Source organism: Panicum virgatum, chromosome 3N (assembly GCF_016808335.1).
Source record: "Panicum virgatum strain AP13 chromosome 3N, P.virgatum_v5, whole genome shotgun sequence".
NCBI classification, from domain to species: domain Eukaryota; kingdom Viridiplantae; phylum Streptophyta; class Magnoliopsida; order Poales; family Poaceae; genus Panicum; species Panicum virgatum.
In genome coordinates this window covers 44,064,727-44,079,774 of record NC_053147.1, presented here as the reverse complement: position 1 = coordinate 44,079,774, position 15,048 = coordinate 44,064,727, and the positions used below count along the sequence as shown (strand labels likewise).

Here is a 15,048-nt window from a genome sequence, read left to right as displayed (position 1 = left end):
TGCTTGGCCGCCGCACCGACTGGTCGTTGCTCCCACGGACAGGGCGGGCAGGTGGAGAGTGTTTTTTTTAACAGTTGGAGAGTTTTCTTTTTTTTTAACAGGTGGAGAGTTTTCGACTATCTCTTCTCTATCTCTTCTCTTCTTCTCTATCTCTTCTCTACTAAAAAAAGAGAGCTAAAATCACTTTTTCATGGTTCGTCTACACCCTGTGCGATGCGAGCGCCTCCTCCTTTCGTCCGTCCTCCCGGAGCACGTGCGCACGGAGATCCTCATGTCGCGCAGGCTGAGGCACGTGATGAGCGCGGTTGCGTCCGTGCCCCGGTGCACGTCAAGGAGGGTAGCGCCCTCGATGCCAGCACGATGGGTGGGAGCCTCAGGAACGCCGTGGCGAGGCTGATGTCGCTCTTTGTGCCGGGCGCCGGCAAGGCCGCAGACACCACGGGGGCGTCGTCTGTCCGCCGCCGCGAGAACTCATTACGCGGAGCAGGGGCTGAAGAGAAGAGAAGCGTCTGATCGGCAAAGACAGTGCGGGAAGCCTCAAGCCAGGTGCCCAGCTTCAGCGCCATAGAGTGATTCTGTCCAAAACTTCTGATGATTCCATCGATTCTGTTCCAAAACTCTGACGATTCCATCAGTAGTCTGTTTCAGTAGCGATGCTTCTTCCAAGATTGGAGCATCATAGTGTAGGTTAATGGATGTGAGGGGCCATTTTGGTTGTATTATCTTATTGATTAGTCCTCTATGCTTCAAGATATTGTTGGGAATATTGACTTTATTTTTATTCAGAAACACTAACAATCTAGCCAAGTGCAAGGAGATCATCAGAGAATTCTTGAAGAACTATGCAGCCTGAAGGAAATTATGAAGCATGCTGCCAAAAATGCAAGATAGCCACATTTATGGCAGGAGGCAATGAGATGCATTGCAGGAACTATCACCGCAACCTTCTTCTATGGTGAGAAGCAAATTGTATAGGACGATGTCTATTTTTCTGAATTCATTTGTACACTCCAACAATATTGGTGGCAACTTATATCCTGATGGAAGGAGGCAGGAAGCCGAGCTGTCTATTTTTGCCGGTGCTGAGAGCAAACAGCGGCGGACTCACCGTCAAGTTCAACTCCCTACAAGGGTTCGTGCCCAACCCTCCCCATGCACTGGTGGTAGTAGTAATACTAAAATGTTTTCCACTATTTCAGCTCCATCCAGTGGTGAAAAAGGATATGAGAACCTATTGCTTGTTGAGATCCAAATACCGTCAGTTCGGAAATCATCAGTAAGTTTTGTTCTGCAGTGTTCATCTGTAGTGTATTCATCACCAAATATTATCATACTGTCTTAGGTGGTAACAAAATAGGCAAATGATTATCGATTATAGATTGATTGAATTTTATATTAAGGTGATATTTGCAAGGTTGCAGATGGGCTTAGCATCCAAGAAATATTGGAGAACTGGTTAAAACTGAATGAGTTCAATGAACTGAATGAATCCGGACAGAGGTAACTTTATTTTTTCTTGAATATAAATTTCTGATTCAACCTGATTCATCAATGAGCAACTGCAAAGATTAGAATGTAGACAAGCAAAATGAGTTCACCTCTTTGATATTTCATCCTCAAATTCTAAAACATATTGAACTCAGTCGTGCTCAAAAACTAGAGTGACTGAACACAGGCCCCATTCTCCCTTTCTAGCCTTTCCACTTCCTATGTGAGATTTCTCATATTTGTAAGATATTGCCTTTGGGTCTTAATGCAATGAAAACTAAGGAGGTATATTTTCTGCTGCTGGTATATTGTGTATTTTTCCTCATATTTATTTGGGCTTGCTTCCTAGAGTTGTGTTTTGCGTTGGTTGTGGGTGGTATCTTGTTGATTGCTGGTGGGATCTCTCGATTGTTTTGGTTCGTCACTTCATGTCAGATGCATGGACGATGGCAAAGATGGTGGCCATGGTGCAGATCCGGGATGCTTGTTGGATGCGCGAGCTTGCGTTGGATCTCATGGCTTCGCTGCTGGTGTGTCTGTTTTAAGAATCCCTTGCCTATCAGTAACATGCTTCCCTCCATGATTGAGCTCCCTCCATGTCCAACCATGGTGCTTTTGAGTCAGGATGTTAGGTTGGGACGGGCTAATGATGATTCTCACGGGTGTGATGGTATTCACCAAGTTAGAACAGCAATTTACGTTTTAAATAGTCCTCCAGTGAACCTCCGATCTGATCGACAGTGTAGGTTCATGACCAAGAACATTCGTGTACATGCTGTGACATTTCATTTTCATTGCTACTTCTAATATCACACAATGGAGCGTCCAAGCTTGAAATGCATTTGTATCACTGGCCTTCTCAGGGTACATGTTGCTTCCAAATTGGATGCTATTCACATACCACTTCTTATCTTATTCGTATCCCTACAACAATAACAACAATATACCTTTTTTTCCCAAGCAAGTTGGGGTAGCTTATCTTATCCGTAACCCTATCCAATTTTATTTGCTCAAGAGTGAAGGCGCAATGTTAAGCGACAACTCCCTCCATTGATCCGCAAAGAGATTGATTTACCTTAATATTGTTTCAGTTTATTCTTGTATGACCGGAAGGTGTTGGCATATTGTCATTTTTTGTTACACACCTTCCTTAGACATGTAGCCCGTATTATTTTCTCTATGAATAGTTTAGATGGTTCAATAGTTCCAGACTAACATATAGTTGTCTTGAATGTCTAGGAATATATTATAACATGAATGACTCTTCGATTTTTGTTCCAAATTCACATCACGAGTTTGAAGGTCAACTATGTTTTTTAATCAAGCATTTTGGATTGTTAGTATTCATATTGGATTCAATAAGTGCTATTGGTAATGCATTGATTTTTTTAAGCCCGCAGCAACGCACGGGCACGAACCTAGTTACATAATAATTTTTATAACTAAAAAGTACGAAGTTGAAAAAAACTATCGAATTTTTCTACTATTACATAATAATCTCTACAAATAAAAAGCACGAAGTTGAAAAAAAATATGCTGAATTTTTCTACTATTACATAATAATCTCCACAACTAACAAATACGAAGTTAAAAAAAATCTACCGATCGATGGTTCCGCCCTCCCACTGCGCACGCCCCCACGACTTCGCCCACCTCACCCCACGCCCTCACGACTTCGCCACGCTCCGTGTCCCGACCCTGCCGCACATCCCATGCCTCCGCCCCGCTCCGCTGTCCCTGCCGGCCCTCTGGTCCTGATGGGCCACCCACGCCCGGCCTCCCTCGCCTCTGCCCGCCGCGCCACCCTCGTCTCCATCCCGCTCCGCCGTCCCCGACGCGCCTCCCGTCGGCCCTATCGCCCCTACTGGACGACCCACGGCCAGCCTGTTCTCGCCTCCACCTAGCTCCGGCTTCACCGCCGACGTCCCGCAAGCCCAGCTCCGGCGTTCCCGCTGCGGCTCCGACGTCCCCGCCGGCCCTCACGCCGCCAGGCTCCCGGCTCTTCGCCACGCTTGCTAACGCCTCCTTCTCCAACTGCAACGAGCATCAGCACCGGATTCGACGTCGCCACGGCACTCTCCCCGTCGCCGGCCTCCTGCTACTGCGTCGAATCCCAGATTCGCAGGTCAGGTGAGTGTGAGTCCCTCTCGCTCGCCATGTGCTCGCTGAATACCTCTGTGTCATCGTGTGCTCGGCACGGACTTGCTTCAAGTTGGGACGTGGTATTCGGCAGCTTAGTAAAAATGCATAACCAGATTGATGCTGTCGAGCAGGATTTTTTTTTTGAAGTATGAGCAGGATAATTGCACCGGAACCTTTTCTCTCTGATTTTATGAACTGTCTGGTTCACTACTCGAAAACAGCCTATAGGCGGTTACTAAGGGGCTTAACCGGTATCTTGTTGCCGAGACTAAAGGTCACACTCATCAGCATCGGGTAAAAGCCTTTTCTCTCTGATTTTGTGAACTGTCTGGTTCACTACTCGAAAATGCCTACTAAGGGGCTTAACCGGTACCTGCTAGCCGAGACTAAAGGTCATGCTCATCATCACCGGGTTAAAGAACAGGTGCGTAAGGCTATATTTTTAGCAAAAATGATTGCCCAAGATTCGAACTCGGGATCTCTTGCCTCACATGTACCTTTCTTACCATCTCATCTACACATCACTTCTAATGGGAATATAAATATTTTTATTTTGAAGTAACCCATGAATGATCCTAAAGTACCGGTTGGTAACACCAACCGGTCTAAGGCTCTTAAGGTACCAGTTGGTGTTACCAATCAATATCTAAGGCTCATCCATAGGTACCGGTTGGTGGTACCACCCGGTAATAATGTAAAAGTTACCACTCGGTACCTATGGAGAGCCTTAGTTACCGGTTGTAAGTAATCCATGAATGAGCCTAAGGTACCGGTTGGTAACACCAACCGTCTAAGGCTCTTAAGGTAACAGTTGGTGTTACCAATCAGTACTTAAGGCTCATCCATAGGCACTGGTTGGTGGTACCACCCGGTACTAATGTAAAAGTTACCACACGGTACCTATGGAGAGCCTTAGGTACCTAAGGTTAATCCATAGATTCCGGTTCATCTTCATACCAGTACTTTTGAGGTGGACCTTTGGCGTGTTTTCTAGTAGTGGTTTCACATAAAAAGAAACTTGGCTTCACATATCAAGCTGTCTAAAACATGTGTTAGTAAATTTGAAAAAAGGGGGCTGACGTGGTTCAATTGTATGTCTTCTTTAAGAAAGACAAAATCCGCAGTCAAGCAATATAAAACCACTAACCATCACATTTTGATAAGGAGGTAGTAGCATTATGGCATGTCTTTTTTTTTAAGTGAAGACACAAGAGACTTGGGTATCATTATGTTAAAGAAGAAGAAAAGGGCCGGAATCTCTTACAAACACCCACTCGCACCAATGTTAGTTTATAGCAAGTCTTAGGAGGCAAACTTACTGGTAATCTCAATGAAAGCTCTGGGTCCGACTTTTGAAGATGATCTAACAGTGCACAAACTGCAAGCGAGTGTTCTGAACCATGCACTAACTTTGGTACAAGGGCAATCAAATCTTGCTGGAGTATCTTGGAGCTTTCTCTAGGACAAGTGCAACCTTCTGGACAGCCTGAGGGTGCCTCCGTGTGGTTCAGGGCATACATGTGGAACCGCGCTGTCTAATGCCCTCAATGAATTAACAATCAACCCTACCAGTTCCTCTAATTGCTCCAGCCATTTTGACTGAGATAAGGTTAAGATATATGAAACCTCAAATCATAACCTGGAAGCCTGCTTAGGGACTTCATTTGCTCGCAAATCAGTAGCAGATGTTTCCAGAGGAAAACAGGTAGATTATTTGGTCAGTCCTCGCAACTTCCTCGGCGGTGTAGAACAGCCACAATGGATCAGCTCCGAAACCGGCCCTCTCTCTCCTCTCCATTTTTACTTCTTTTCCGGCATCCCAATCCCGGGTTGCCGCCGGCCAGCTCATCAGCCAAAGGCCCTGTCTGCCATGGCTAGGAGCCCCGGCCCTCAAGCTTGGGAGTAAATCAGCAGCAGGACAAAACTTTTTTGCAATCCCCGTATAGTTTTTAACTCACTAGAACATTAGGCATCGCGCGCCCTACACTCTTCAGTTTCAGGCGAACACTCTTCGTTCCAGGCTGATGCCTTAAGGATGGAATGCAATCATGGTTCACACACTTTGTTTCAGGCACAATATCCAAAAACCATCTAGAAGAAAAAAACTTTATTTCAAAAAAGGTATATGTCGTTAACCACGATCATGCGGTGATGACACTGTCTTTCGGCGGGACACGGTGTGGTACAAGGACGCCACCAATCGGCTAGTCGCAGCACCAACATTTACGGTTGATACGAACACAGCACTTGGCACAGGCGGCGTGCTCGTTGATATGCTTTCAGTGCAACAACGGCCACGCTACCTGCGCCAAATGCTGCGTTCGCATTAACCGTAAGTGTTGGTGCTGTGACCAGCCGATTGGCGATGTCCTTATAGCGCATCGTGTCGCATATATGATGTAGGCTTTGAAAGGTAGTGTCATCACTGTTGGGTCAAGATTAACGACATATACTTGTTCCGAAATAAAGATTTTTGAGTAAAATGCACTGTGGGTCCTTAAACTAGTTCTCCTGTTCTGTTGAGCTCCATGAACTTTGAAAATGCATTTCTAGGTCCAGGATCTATTTAAGTGAGCCATTTGAGGTCCAAAACGCCCTTGACCTGCTCTGACCGTTCTATATATCTCAAATCATTGCATAAATCAAAGAAATCATGCTCATTCTCGCTATTTCTAAAAATCACAAATTTCTCTAACTATAGAGCATAAAACGAAGCTTGAATACAATAAATGAAGAGAGGATGAAGTTGCAAACCTTTTGCGCACTTAGATGAGTGCAAATCACACAAAATTTTGAAAAAATGGTGGCATCACTCTAATATGAAAGAAGAACCGAGCTCGAGCAAGCTCTGGTGAAATGGCTGGCTCGGCTCGGGGAAGAAGAAGGCCCCTGATATAGTCGGCGCATTAGTACCAGCTGGTGGCTCCAGCTGGTACTAAATGGTCCTTAGCCATTGTGGGCGGGTATTGATGGCGCACTTTAGTGCCGGCTGGTGCCTCCAGCCGGTACTAAATGACTCTCAGGGGCACTGTAGGTTTGGCCCGATACTAAATGGGCACGTTAGTACCGGCCGAAACTAAACCGGTACTATCAGCCGCGGATGAATGTAGAGTTTTCCAGCAGTGTGAGCAGATGGGGAACTGGTAAAACCCTTAACCAACCATGCCTCCCTAACTTCTCTGAATTAAGAGAGAGATCACATTTGTCTGACTATACTGTTGTTTAGACTCATTTTTTGCTTGAGGGCTCGCGAGATGATTATCCATCATGAGATTTATTGAAGCAGTATTTGTATAATTTAAATTTATTAATTTCACACGTCAAGGCTCTAAAGGAGTATTTAAAAGTGTATTGCCCTATATTGAACTTATTATGAGCACATTATGTGCTGGTTCAGAAGGTGGCACTTCTTGTAGGACGAATGATATCACAGTGGGAGATGAAATAAAAATGTTCACAGTCTAAATATTTTAACTTTCTTTCCCCTGAACTCTACTGGAATCCTACTTGTGATGATGGTGTTGCGATTGCAAATCATGTTTACAAGAAAATCATGCGTAAATTGCTAGGCTACTAGAGGCTAGCAAACATTTTGTTTACTAGGGGAGAATTGAAGTTGAGCATAACTCATGGTGAGGTATTATACGACAGACGCATGCAGGCTATATTTTGTCACGTGCACCTCATCGAGAGTTCCTTGCAGCACCTCCACGAGATCCGGTCAAACCGGTTTGGTAGGTCGGTCGAATCGGTTTCACCGGATAGCCCGACGAAAGTCCAATGAACACTTACCCGGGAGGGACCCCGTCAGGGCAAGCACACGCTAGATTGCCCTAGGCTCGGCAGGCCAGCTAGGGTGCCCCCTCAAGCCATGGAGATGAAAGACAAACATCTAAAAGTGATCGGGTGCTCGTAGCCTAAGAGGGGAAGGGGGTGAATTAGGCAGACTCAAAAACCAAAACCTCAAACTCCAACTAATTTGCACAAACATAAACTAGATCACGTTATTTTGATGTGCAACTATAGTTTAACTAGTGTGAAATCCTCATCCCAAAACAAGTTTTGCAACATATAGGTAATCCTAGCTTGATGCTACTCTAAGAAAGCAAAGGCAAACAAGATGCAAGTGTGAAATGCGAAAGCTTAAATTGGGATGAGATAGGCCACCAAATCTCTTTCGGGACTCTTCTTGTGTTGCCACCAAGGATTGCAAGTCACCACGGTCACCTTGGCCCCGGGTTTCACTAAGGAGCTCTCCACGAAGGATGGGGGGTCTCCACGTCCTCCGCACAAAGATGTCGACGCCGCTCCACACCAAGCCGGAGGGTCGTTGACGTTGCCGGCGAGTCACCAAGACTCCAAAGATGCCCGGCGCATCAAGATCACTCTAGAACCACGCACAAGGCAGCAACACCTTGCTCTCTCACTCAAGAACTAAGCTAGCACAAACACTCTCAAAGGTGTGATAAGCACTAAAGATTTGATCACTAAGCTCTTGGATGGCTTGGAGATGTTCTTTGATGTGGGTGTGATATCTTGGAACTCCAGCAAATCTAAAATGGTCGGAGTGATGCATATATATAGGTAAAATGCAACATGGTGCATTTTCTGTACAAATGCACCCACCTTGCAGTTGCAACCAATAGTGCAACAGGGTCAACAGATCAATTACAACTTGATGGAACTTATTGCAACTGGGCACGAACCAGTTGCAACTCAGACCGATCCGGTTGCAATTGGACACGAACTAGTTGAAATTGGATAAAATTCAGTGCAACAAAAATGGTCACAGTTGCAACTGAGAGAGTGGGTGCATTTTCTATACAAAATGTGGGTGAATTCTCTCTCTATATATATTCTCTCTAGTCCAACCGGCGACTGAAGGTGAATACTTGTAGCTAAGGTGGAAAAAAGATTACTCTCGGTGCGCAAAACTAGAAGTGCCTTTTTTTCTAACCAAGATGTAGATTATATTAATTCAGTGGAGACTTAGTACATCTTAGTTTTTGCAAAAACAACCTTGACAAAAACACACATTACAACCAAGTCCCTGCTAGTCATCATCCACCTCAAGATAGAGAAGCGCGAGTGCCTCCATGGCCTCCATGCGTCGCCCAAGATCTTGAAGCCTCCTATCAAACCGAAGCAATTCGAGAGATCGACACCAACCAGTTAACTGCTAGAGATTCGTGAGAAGAGGACATCAGCCATCGACCTCATCGATTTGACCCTCCATCCGCCGTCTTCCGCCTCAACCCGAGAACATTCGAAGCAACCCAGAAGAACATGAAGAACAACCACCACTTGCTCTGCCGTAGAGTCCAACCCCAAAAATGAGATCCATTTGCAAGGAAACAAAAGGACCCAACCCAATCTCACAGATGATTTGAAGCGAGATAATTCACTGGAAATCTTTTGGAGAAGCAAAATCCACCTTGCCGAAGCGTTGTCGCCGGCCATCAGCAAGAGGAAAACTAGTCACAACAGCTCAAAACCATCTCGGCCAACCAACCGCAAAAGGAATCAACGGATTGAGACCGCCGTCAAAACCTAGATCTGCACGGTGACATGCAACATCTAGGCCTAGATATGTAACTATCTAACCAATCTACAGCCGCATGGTGATTCTGCGGTACATTCCCCTCGCCGACGGCCGGCCGGCCATCGGAGAGGAATTAAGAAGACTGGCGTAATACCCACCGACAACGGCCTCCGCCTCGAAGTCACCCTCTTTTCGCCTCATAACACTGTTCGAGAGGATAAGGAGGCGAGGACAGTAGAATCCCAACGTTAACTAGAAGTGCTCTTTGGCATCACTCGCTGGAGTGTACTCCCAATTCACTTTCGTGGAGTGAAGGAATATTTAGGGACGGTTCACAAAGAGAATTAAAGATTAGTTATAGGAATTCATGCATGGCACTTGGAAATTAATAAAGAACAAAAGAAAAAAATTAAATGATCGATGCCAAACAAATGGAAAGGGGCCCTCTCTTCCTCATTTCATGACCTACTGAAGATTGCGGGTCGGAACATGGTAACGGACAAATACATAGAGTTAGTTAATAGATCGCTCAATGAATTAATCAAATTGATTATAATAAAATAAACCGAAAATCTGAAGTCCTTCACGCCCTTGCTTGTCTTTGCATGCGGGTGCATGCAATCTCACGCTGGGGGCACCAGCATGCCTAACTGCCTCCGCATGGCTCAGATCATGTTTGCAAGCGTCATACAGTTGTTGGCCATCTGGTTTAGCTCCTTATCGAACTTCCCCATGGGGTTGGGGACGCCGGCCTGAGTGAACGGCCGGTCGCACGAGTCGAAATCCTGGACGGCGAGCTGCAGCATGATCTTCGCGGTGCCCGTGTCCTTGAACGTGATTGCCCGCTGTGCTGCCCCGATGGTGTCCTGGGTGTTCATGTACATGGTGTCGCAAAATGTAAGGGCCTGCGCCTGCGCCGGTGGGATAGTGCGGGCCGACTTGGCGACGTGCTTTCGGGCCTGCGCGGTGCGCTTGGAGAACGCGTCTACCTGCATGTTGAGCACGGCCAGGTTGTCGATGACCGGATATTTGGTCGCATGCCGCCCGGCTGTGGACTTGCACACTTCCGGGAACGGGGTTTTAGAGCAGATGCCGGCGACCTGCGGGTTGACGGCACCACCACCACCTGCCTTCCCCAACGCCCGCGGGAGGAGGCCGGTGAACAGCAATGCCACGGCCGCGAAGAGGACGAGCCGTGCGCAGGCTGGCCCCATGGTTTATTCTGCTAGATAATTTGTCGGATATCTATTTGTGGAGCAGCGCTGGGAGTCAAGGAGAGGGTGGTGAAATAGACGAGGTGGGATGGGTTCTTATAGCAGGCCACTTTGGCCTTCGCAAACGGCGGTTGGCCTCTTGCTTTGGAGCTGATAATGTCCATTGCTTTTCGCTTAGTTATCTAGGTTCTCCACGCTTCTCGGATGTGGTAACATTTAGAACACATAAATTTGTGGAGTTGCTTGAAATAGCTGACCTCGTTTAAAACTATAATTTAATACTTTCTTAGCAAGTTGCTACAAGCACATTTGTAAATTTATGTATTAGACTTTATGACAGTAGAGAAGAATTACAGACATTTTTTATTTAAAAACATATAGGTGGAGATGCCACCGGTGCTTTTTGCTAAATTCCATTTGTGATGAATCAAGAATCACTGACAATTCTGATCAGTTTCGTAACTTCTCATGATTATGCGTCCACAAATACAGACTTTTCTTTGCTGCAAACTTGCCATATTGTTATATTTAATATCAAACTAGCAAAATGACCCACGCAAATAGCGCCGGTAGCAGCTAGTTTTTTTTTTGTCTATATGTTATCTTTTATGTGAAAATAGATGCAAATAATTTTTCTCGCATGGTGTTATTATAGTTGTTTTCCGGAAGTCCTAGACCAAGGTATGACCAATGTTTTTTTTTCATCATAGTTTGTTGAATATTTTTTTGAACACTGTGTAATATTTTTTGGAAAATAAATTTAGGAGAAACTACTATAAAAACAACTTGTAGCAACATCCCGGGCTTTTATCGGCAGCTCAAAATTTGAACCATTGCTACAAATGAACGGAATAACTATAGCAACCGATGCGCCCCTAAAATGTATTTTAGGGGCAGGTGAGTGGTGACCCATCCCTTAAAATACCATTTAGGCTTTGTTTGGCAGCAACGGGGAGATCAGCCCAGGGAAATCCCTCCCTGCGGGGTTTCCCTGCGCACCCCCGTCCCCGACGGGACTCCCCAGCCCCGTAGTCCATTTCCCCACCTCCGTTTGGGAAAGGCAGCGCTGCCCCCTCGAATAAAATACTAGAAAATAAAAAGTTGCTAAAAAATCAGAAGAATGCTTTAAAATTCTAGAAAAAATTGAAAAAATCTATAAAATTCTACACCACGAAACTAAATCGAACATACAAAATCAACATTAATTAAATCCTACATCACCATACTAAGTTGACTGGTGGCCATCAATCAGCTTCACCATCATATAATGGTCACTTCATAATACTCAAATGGTACATAACTACAGTAAAATAAAATTCAAGACAAGTGTTGTCGGATTCCTGAATCTACTACATTCAACTATCACAGCTCACACAAAACTACGTTGTCCATCAATACTTTAGGAAATCACTTGCATGCTTCAGCCTTCCTCTCTTCTTTAGCTGTCAACACAGCAGCAATTATCAGCATGTAACATGGACATAGTAAATGTCAAGTGACAGTGCAAAGGAGCCATGAACATAAAGCAGAAAGCTGAAACAGATAGCACATAAAAAGGAGCTATGAACATGAAGCAAGTCACTTATTCATATAGTTGAAGTTGATACCTTGGCTCAAAGTCGACAGCAACAGATTATATACATTTGTTGAGCGCAAAGCAAGGTGGTAAAATCAGTAGCACCACTATAAGATCTCTCACTAGGACAGCAGCATACCAGTGTTCCATGCATAGTAATCATGAACATAAACCAATCACGGAACATTCTCAAGGATCGCAAGACAGATATCCTAAAGATCTGAAACTATAACAAGCAAAAGGCAGTACAGGAACGGCATAATAGTAGCACAGGAAACAAGTGCATAACTTGAAAGAAACAGTACAGCTAATCCCACATAGCAAAATACAAATACAGTAAGATATATGTGTGAACCATGTCTGATTAAATAACAGCTCTAGTAAATTACTAGGACACGACATTACTGGAACACATTTATTCTAATACATATTTAATAAACAATATTAAACTAGTGTTGGCAAGTAGAAAGCAACATTTCTGGAATTCAGATTTATGCATACTAACATACTAAAATTCGTATGATCATTGTTTTCAACACCTGCGACAGTGGCCAAGAAAACATCCAAATGATAAAACAAAGAACAAGTGAAAGCTAAATCAAATGGGTCTATACCAAATTGAGCTGTCCATGCCAAGTTTTTGCCAGAAATATTAGGATCAGTTATCGGGAAGGAACAAAAATATAGTCATTGATCGTGCTGCTCCTCATTCTAGCAAGAACTAACAACATTCAGATTAGCTTTGATCACAAGCATGAAATTCTTGTAGAAGTGATTCATAGTACTACACGAGCATGAAAACCAGATCATGAATCACAAGGCTTATAATATAGAGAGCATAATGCATATATATATGCATATTTGAGAAACATATGCATATATGCCTTAAAACAATGTAATGCAATACTATTTGAAACTTGAACAATTCTTACTGTTAACACTACGGTAGATCAGTGATTCAACGATACTAACAAAATGCAAATTTCAGGGGGCAAGATCCCTTTATGCTCTCCAATCTGATCACATATATTACTGACCTAGCAGCCAAAACCTTGAAATAATATCTAAAATGCTGCAATACATTCAGCTATAATACTGTAACCATCCATTTAAAGGGTCACTGATTCAATACATTCAGCTATAGTACAGATAAGTCACTGCACTGTGTTTTCAGCAACTTCCAGAAAAATATAGTAGAGGTGATTAAATTCATCTGATCTAATGCCTTGCTAGTGTATGTCTGCTCTAGGGTATTCAAGTAGCTTAATGAAGGAAAATGGTAAAAAAGAGCAGCTGAGGTTTCAGACACCACATTAAGCAATTATTTATACAGGGCAAACATTTCAGCAAACAGATACACGTCTTCATATTTCACAATAGAAATACAATTATTTGCTGTCTTACATAAAATTCGCTAGACCGTGGGCTTCTCTTTAGCCAATTTATATGTACCATATTGCATACAAGATATAATTAAAATAAATAGGTAAGTGGCCACAGAAGAGAACCAGAGATCATAAGCTTTTCCCATTGGTACAGATGATAAGTTGATAACTAAAAAATGACTCAACTTGCTGCCTTTTCCTTTTGTTAGCTCGAAAGGAACTGCTGAAAATATGAACATGTTCCCACACTACGATAATTGTACTAGTATCATAGAAAAAGTCTGAAGATAACACGAGTTATTACCTTCTTTGATGACTTTGAGCTGAACCATTTGTTTGAAGGTGATTGTTCCTGAGGAAATCCTGCACGGACATAAAAGGTTTGTGTCAGATTTCTCGCAAGCATGAATTTCCTGTTAAATCGAGACATAATAGCTTAATCTGCACCCACAGCGCAAACACCCAATCCCCACAGTCAAATCGAGACGCCAACCGAACCCAATCCTCATGCTCATGTATGCGCAGAGAAGCATGCACATGTTCCCATTATCCCATACATGCTCTAACAATGTTGTCACATGTCATATATCCATATAGCAGAAAAACCTACACAACATGCAGGTGACGGCCTGATCAGAGCATGCAATGGCCTGAAGAAATCAGAGAATATCTACAAAAAGAAATAGTTGCAGTTCCATGCACATCCTGTTTCAGCAAGCATCTAAAAAAATGCATGTCCTGTTTCAGCAAGTATCTTTCATTTTCCTTTCTGCTGAAGGGACCTGCTGGGGAGGGGAGGGTGATTGGGTAGGTGCTGAAGGGACCTGCCGTGGTCACGCCACCTAGCGGATCCGAGCAGCGGCCGGCCGGAGAGCGGCGACGACCCTCGGGTTCAGCGAGCGAGGCGCGGTGCCCTCCCGGCGATGTCATGGTCAGCTCATGTATGCAAGAAAAATTGGAGGCTTACCTAGGCCAAGAATAACCGGCTGCAGATCGACCGGAACCTGGTCTGCGCAGGGCGGAGCGGTGGCGGCGGAAGCCGGAGGGCGGACGCCGGAGGCGGCGCTGCTCCGTTTCCCTCCCGTCGCGGCCATCGCGAAGCGGACATGTAAGCCGCGCCCAGGGAAGCCGCGGACAGGGAGACGGAGGGGCGGAGCGACGACGGCGCCTTCAACTCGAGGACTCGATGGGGAGGAGGAGGCGGAGGAGACTGAGGACGCGGCGGTGCGGCTTGGACGGGGAGGCGCAGGGGTGGATGCGAGCGGCGGTAGGGCTGAGCAGCGGTGCGGCTTGGACAGGGAGGCGCAGGGGCGGAGCGACGGCCGCCAGCGGAGGAGGCGGAGGCGCTCGCGAGCCGCACGAGGGAGCGGCACCCGGACGCCTAGGGTGGGGAGCGCCTGCCCCGGGGAAATCGATGGGAACGGGGAGCGTCCGCCCCGCGGCGTGGGCTTCCAAATGGCCGGAAATTTGGCCCGGGCCACAATTCCACGAGGGGAGCCCGTCCCGGGGAAAGGGCCGGGATTTCGGGCTCACAAGGCGGGTCACTCCCTCACCTACTCCAACAAATAATTTTCAATTTTATTTTAAAAATTTATATAATTCAAATAAATTATCAAAACACATCTAAAAAGGTAAATTTTTTAGCATAAGCCTAATGTGATTTATAGAACCTGAAACAAAATATGAAAAAGCATATTTCAT

General features: G+C 45.1%; 2 protein-coding genes and 1 long non-coding RNA gene across 5 annotated transcripts; 1 reads left to right on the top strand and 2 right to left on the bottom strand.

Moving 5' to 3' along the window:
• Nucleotides 1-144: 144 nt before the first annotated feature.
• LOC120665971 lies at nt 145-2,384 on the top strand. 3 transcript variants are annotated; one of them, XR_005671488.1, is made up of 3 exons: nt 149-1,132; nt 1,200-1,500; nt 1,924-2,384. It is a non-coding gene; the product is annotated as an uncharacterized LOC120665971 (long non-coding RNA). The 3 variants fall into 3 exon arrangements; XR_005671487.1 differs by having other exon boundaries at nt 153-546; nt 787-1,132; nt 1,200-2,384; XR_005671486.1 differs by having other exon boundaries at nt 145-1,132; nt 1,200-2,384.
• A 7,211-nt stretch (nt 2,385-9,595) lies between these two features.
• On the bottom strand, nt 9,596-10,431 carry LOC120665970. The gene has a single exon (XM_039945713.1). It carries the CDS (start codon nt 10,384-10,386, stop codon nt 9,838-9,840), a length of 549 nt encoding a protein of 182 aa, XP_039801647.1. The 5' UTR covers nt 10,387-10,431; the 3' UTR covers nt 9,596-9,837.
• Nucleotides 10,432-11,529: 1,098 nt separating this feature from the next.
• Nucleotides 11,530-15,048, bottom strand: LOC120667817 (COPII coat assembly protein sec16-like). Its single transcript, XM_039947812.1, has 4 exons — nt 15,018-15,048; nt 14,315-14,875; nt 13,652-13,710; nt 11,530-11,828 (listed from the first exon to the last, which is right to left on the bottom strand). Exons 1-4 carry the CDS (start codon nt 15,046-15,048, stop codon nt 11,778-11,780), a joined length of 702 nt encoding a protein of 233 aa, XP_039803746.1. The 3' UTR covers nt 11,530-11,777.